The sequence below is a fragment of the Neospora caninum genome, chromosome Ib (genome assembly GCF_000208865.1).
Source record: "Neospora caninum Liverpool complete genome, chromosome Ib".
NCBI classification, from domain to species: Eukaryota; Apicomplexa; class Conoidasida; order Eucoccidiorida; family Sarcocystidae; genus Neospora; species Neospora caninum.
The window spans coordinates 453647-459646 of record NC_018386.1 but is presented as its reverse complement, the minus strand read 5'-3'; the positions used below and the strand labels follow the sequence as shown (position 1 = coordinate 459646).

Below are 6000 nucleotides of genomic sequence, written 5' to 3'. Positions count from 1 at the left end.
CTTCAGGCGACGAGTTGATTTGTGGCCAGGAGGAGGAACGAGGAAACAACTATCACATACATCACAAGAACTCCCCGTGGCGGCTTTGCGCACGATTTTTGCCTATTTCGTTTTGCTATCTAAAGGGTCAAGGTTCTTCGCTGTTGATACATCGATCTACAGGAAGAAGTTTGGCCGCGCGCCAGCGGTTCCCCCACGCTTCTTTTTCGACACTGCGCCAAACATTGTCACGAACTGAGAAGGGCATGAGGGACTTTAGAGGGAGCGACTCTACAGAAGAGAAGAGAGGGGAATCCGCGGGAATAGTCCTAGACAGGGAAACGGGGAGACGGTCCTCTGGTAACGCGGATACGGGCATCGCAATAGGCAAGGGTAAATGAGAGAGATGTGAAGACAAAGCAGGGCAGAAGACACTCGTGGCAAGGCGCCTAAGAAAGCCTGCTTGTTTCTGTATAAGCGATGGCGAATTCCTCCGCTTCTCCTCGCTCACTTTCCAGCGACACGCGTCTTGATAGCTTTTGGGAGTGGCCAGCGAAGCATACGTATCCCTCTTCCCTTCGCGAAAACTGCATCTCCGGGAAACGTTCGGCTCACTAGTTCAGGTGTGGCCATTTTACATGTATTCGGTCTCAAGCTGGGCATTTTCCATCAATTCCTGGCTGTCTGGGGCCCACAGGATGCTGCGGACTGGGACAAAGTTTGCTCGCGTGAACAGAGATGCATCGGAAGGACTCTCTGTCTCCATTTCATGTACTGCTTCATCGCATTGCTCCATATTATTAAGCCACATGTTTGCGTGGACCGCTGAATTCACATGGGCGAAAAAGGCAAGATATACCAATGTGAGTAATTATACGCGCGTTTCTCTACGCAGGTGTAGGCAGACGCATGCGCGCATAAAAATGTATCTGTAGCTGCACGTGGCCTCATGTGCGTGGCCTCTCCCTCCTTTGGTACAGCTTCGCGGAATGTGTTAGTGAAACAAAGCTACGTCAGCCCGCTAGGAAGGATGCAATTGACCAACTACTGAAACAGAGGGTTCGGCACGTGAAGGGCGTTTTACTCTTTACAATCTCTTTTAATTATGGTATTCCTAGCCGTGAGAGGCACGTGTCTCACAGGCTCGTGCAGGTCACCACCTTTACCTTAGCACCATTAGCATTGAACACTTTCCTGGATGACACAAGATACTTCATGTTTCCGCTCTGGGCAGCCTGCGCTGCGCGTTTGCCTCCTCGCGAACCAAAAGCGTCCTCCGGCGAGACCCGAACCGGATAGTCATGGCAGGTTGAACGAATACGACACTTCGCTTTACCCACCGAAGCCTAGGGGGAAGTTGCACGACGTGTTTTTACACCATACATATTCTCACAAATTCTCACCTTCGCTAAGCTTAATGACGTGCAGGAGCGACTGTTTCCGTATCCTTGCAAAGCGTTGGGCTGCGAGGCTATCGTTGTGCTCCCAGTCGCTCAGGCAGTATGCAAGTTGTACGGCGTCTTCGATTGTCTGTTTGGGGCAAACGTCCAAAAAGCAATGGAAAACTAACGGGAAAAGAAGGAGGGACTGCAGTCACGTTTGCACTATACACCTACCTCCTCATATTGACAACTACACCAGAACACAAATATACTGACAAGGACGTATCTCTATCTAGTGTGCCTTGATCAGGTCGGCCTCACAACCGCCTACATGAATGTATACGGATGCGCAGCATGCGTAGACAAAGAGTAATGAGATACTTAGACCCCCTCTTGCTTTTTTGTGCCTCACCAGATCATGGCTTTGCCCAATGTTCGGCGAAATTGGGTGAGCCTGCCGTTGCAAACACGATAACAGACGTGAGGTTCAACTCGTGCCCGACCGTGACAAAGACGCGAATTGCACGGACTGCCATGGAATCAATGGATGGCTTCTGCTGTCGACTCCATCGAGGGCAACAGTGGGAGACATCCAGTGGACAAACCGTTGTAAACTACTCAGACTACGACAGTCAAGAGGTTCTTTTGCTCCATCCAGTCTACCAAGCTGCTTGCCGAACGGTTCTTCGGGACACTCAGATGACAGAAAAGATCATAGAGAAATTGCATTTTGGTTGCACTTCCAAGATTCAGACCCCTTCCAGGCACGAGTATCGCAGGGTTCGTGGCCATGTAATGCGAATACTGCAATTGGCATAGAGCCTATCGCACTATCGCGGCTTTAAAGTCTGTTTGACGACGTCTCTCAATCTCGGTAAAGCACCAACACTACGTTTCCTTTTTTGCGATGAATGTGCAGCATCCTCAATTGTCCTCAGGGCGGAATACGACACTTCTTAATCCCGCATTCCTCTACTGTGTCGTACTGCACCTCAGTAGCGTTTTCGCAGTACACCTCAGTTTTGTGTGACAATCTGCAGCAAATTCGAAACGTGTAAGTACTGAAGTGTATCCCGTGTGTCAGTGGTCGCGTTGCTTGAGCCGCCTGTGGGCTGGCGGCAAGTCCCGGACTCGCCACAACAACAACGGAGAAAAATCGGTTTTCCCCGCAGGTTTGGCAGTCTTGCGTTCAGTCCACAGGACGCTCTCTTACGGCATTTCCAACAAGAACAAGCTGGTCATCAAGGCGAGTCCACCGACAACTCGAGCGCGCAGGAGGATGTAGCCTCAAAACCTGGATATCTTCGTAAGACGTCCGATCGATCAAGCGAATCAGCAGCCCCGCCACATTTCTGGCCTGTAGAAGCCGTCAAGGCAAACACATCACATCGAGCATATGCCGTATGCATATGTTTATGTCGAGGACTCTTTTAGAATTCGGGTTGGGAATGCTCGACAAGCGCGGCGGAACGCCAGCTTGTTTGCCGGGAAAGGCCAAAGGAAAAGAAGACTTTCTGAAATGCCATCATTTTTGTTTCAGCGCGACCAGTACGTTTGATGGCTCATGGTGACAGCAAGGCCACGCTACGGGAAAAAATGTGACACGCCAGTTATGGTGCTGTGGGGACGACCTGTGAACACGCATTTAGTGTGAAAAGTGCATCGTGACAGCGTCAACTGGCGCAGGCTGCATGTTTCGTAGTTATATCCTTGGAGTTAGAATACAGAACGAAATTTTTTCTTGCCACCATTTCACAAGGTGGCACATCCCACGACCTCTGTCAGTTGCCGCTTTAACTGCTGCCTCAGTGCAGCCCCGAGGGGTTGGTCGTCGGCAAGTATCCATACCTTGCCTGTGGCACCTTTTATTATAGTAGAAACTAAAGACAGCGCACGCCGCTTTGCTTCCTCCTCATGCGTGTTCTCTTCCGCTTCAGAAGCCTGAAACCGATAACACATCAGACCAAAGAATGAGCAGCCTGCTCCCCGTTGTGCAAATGTTAACCTACGCCGTCTCAGAGCTTCAGAAGAGTGGCAATTTCTTTTATGTTCACATCCGCCACGCTGCCGAAGGATAGATGTATTTGACTGTGCATATATGCGGTACGCATACGTGGGCATAGATGCCTTTTGTAAGTCGACGTGGCCTCTGCTCTGCTAGTGGCCGGGATTATGCCTGACGAAGGCTAATATGTTCAGGTACGGGCCGGCATCTAGCACGCAGCAGCGCAGCTGACGCTGAGAGAGGACGCCAACAACCTAGCCACTTTGAGTTTGGAAGATCTGGCGGGAGCGACGTACCTGGTCTGCCTGTTGCGTTATTGACCAGGTCAGGATATTCGGTCCGAGAGCTTTTATGACGGATACATGCGAACCTGTTTCCTTGTGAAAAAGCCAGATGTTCCGGGTCAGATCTGGCTCATCGGCACTCACTTCAACGAGTCCCTGATACTGTATTCGCGCCCCGTCAAACCTGGAAAAAGCAAAAGGCCCACCGCAAACAAGCACATTTATGGTGGCTTATTTAACCCTAAAGGCACCTAACAGCGCTGCTCGGACTGTCGATATGACACGTGCGCTCGTGCGCCAGAAAAAAAGGGGACTGCAGGTGTTCGCAAATCCCGAAAGCAAACGAAACCGTCTTGCTTATCCTCTTCACTGAAATGGATTCTTGTCACACGTTCCACTTCATTACGAACAAGCACGTACATTCAGCCTTTGGCACTATCGTTGTCCAACAAGCCCAATGTAAAAGAATGCACAGCATTTGCTTCCCATGCACGGAAATGCCACCTCGGCTGCTTCACCCTTACCTGGGTTGCTGCAGAGGAATTTCCACAACAGATAGATCGGTGCTGTCTTGCCTATAGTGAGGCAAGAGTTCATCAGAATCGACTCGTGAGGAGGAACATGGGCCATCGGCACCAATCACAAGTTTCGCCTCGACATCGACGCCATTATAGAAAGAGAGGGTCACTCCAGCTTGCTTCTCATGTAAGGATTCGTGCTTCACTTGGGAACCTTCCCTTGCGTCTTGTTTGTCTGTATTACTGCTATTATAGTTTTCGGTAGGGGAAAGGTGCGATGGATCGTGGGTGGTCCCTGGTCCTCCCTTGCTTGAGCATTCTTTTGCGTCACCATCTCCACTTTCGCTGCCACCTCCAGTGAAATTCACGAAACCGGGTGATGCAGTCGGTGTACCCGTCGAGGATGCAGTCGAGACAGTGGAGGGAGGCGAGAGTGAGGAAGCAGACAGTGAAATGGCCATTGTGGAATCCGCCTCTGGAGAAGAAGACGGAGGCGCGACGCTTGGCATGGCACACTTGAGATGCTTTTTGAAGCTGAAAAAAATCCCGTCTGGGTATTGTTGGCAGTGCCTGTAGAGGATCTGCTGGAGATCTGACCAGTAAATTCCAAATACCAAGCTGGACGCAGTGGCCTTCACATCGAAATCAAAGACATCGAGGCAGTCGGAATACACAATATGCCCACATTCCAATACATCACAGGCAAGCTGCTCATCTATGCACCTCAAGGCATCCAATCCATTTGTTCGCAACAGGATTTCTCGGGCTTCGTAATCTTCCTGCGGTGTTCCACCTTCTCTGCGGGAGCCAGGGGAAGTCCGTAACGCACCCGAGGACGCAGAAGCCCAGTGGTCAGCTTCTTCTTTTTCATAGACGTGGACCACCCTTCCTGTTTTTCTGTGCACTGCAAGCGCGGTTGTTAAACCAGCAAGGCCAGCGCCGATGATGGCTACATCGACGCGCCGCTGCTCGGAATGACAAGACGGCTGACTCGCAGTTGCGCCTGCTGCCACGCCGAGATGCGGTACGGCGTGTCTACACCTCTGGCCGTGGGCTTCAGTGGTGCGTGGTGTCGAGTCGTCAACATTATTGTCGGATGCGACAACCGGTTCTTGCGAGCTCACAGTTGTTCCTTCCCCCAAGTCCCCGCACGGCGTAGGCGGGCATTCGCTCGCAACAGTCGAGTCCGGGACGGACACAGTTGGCGAGCATGTAGATTCTGTTGCAACTTGCAGAGACGGAAACTCTAGCGCGCTGCCGTCCACGCAGTCGGAAGCACCTAACTGCGACCGGTTTTTGTCTTTTGCTTGGTCAACAGGGAAGGACGAACGGGCGGGGGGAGAACCAGTTGACAGACCCCCAGAGTACGCAGACGACAGGAGCGGCTGTGGCGTCAGTGCAAAAGAAGCCGCTGCCTCCATGGCTCCAGTTATGTTATTTGGGGCGAAAAAGGTGGCAGTTTTTGCCGTCCCGTGTCAAGGATAGATAGCTCACAGGTGTAATTCCCTTCAAAATGAAAATGTCCGTGATTTTGCGGCGGACTGGCGCACCTCCCGTTTTGGTCTCAAAACGAATGTTTGTGACTTGGACGAGACACACGTCTCCGGATGAGGAAAAACTCCGCCGGTTTTCTCAGGAGAGAAGCCAGTGCAGTCAAATATCAAAAGCAGCCCACAACGAAACCGTCGACTCCCCGACTGGCATGGTCACAGGTGGACTGCCGCCATACTGTCTGAAGATCGCCGCAGGCGAAAGGGCTGAAACAGCACGAGACGCCACAGTGTAGAGCTACTGACTCGCAGGATCCGCACAAGGCATAGGAGTCAGTGGCG

The 6000-nt window shown here is 51.7% G+C and overlaps 1 protein-coding gene across 1 annotated transcript; it reads right to left on the bottom strand.

Annotated features, from left to right (window-relative positions):
• Nucleotides 1-4170: 4170 nt before the first annotated feature.
• Nucleotides 4171-5589, bottom strand: NCLIV_002890 (hypothetical protein; the record flags this gene model as incomplete). Its single annotated transcript, XM_003879787.1, has 1 exon — nucleotides 4171-5589. One exon carries the CDS (start codon nucleotides 5587-5589, stop codon nucleotides 4171-4173), a length of 1419 nt encoding a protein of 472 aa, XP_003879836.1.
• Between the last annotated feature and the right edge of the window lie 411 nt (nucleotides 5590-6000).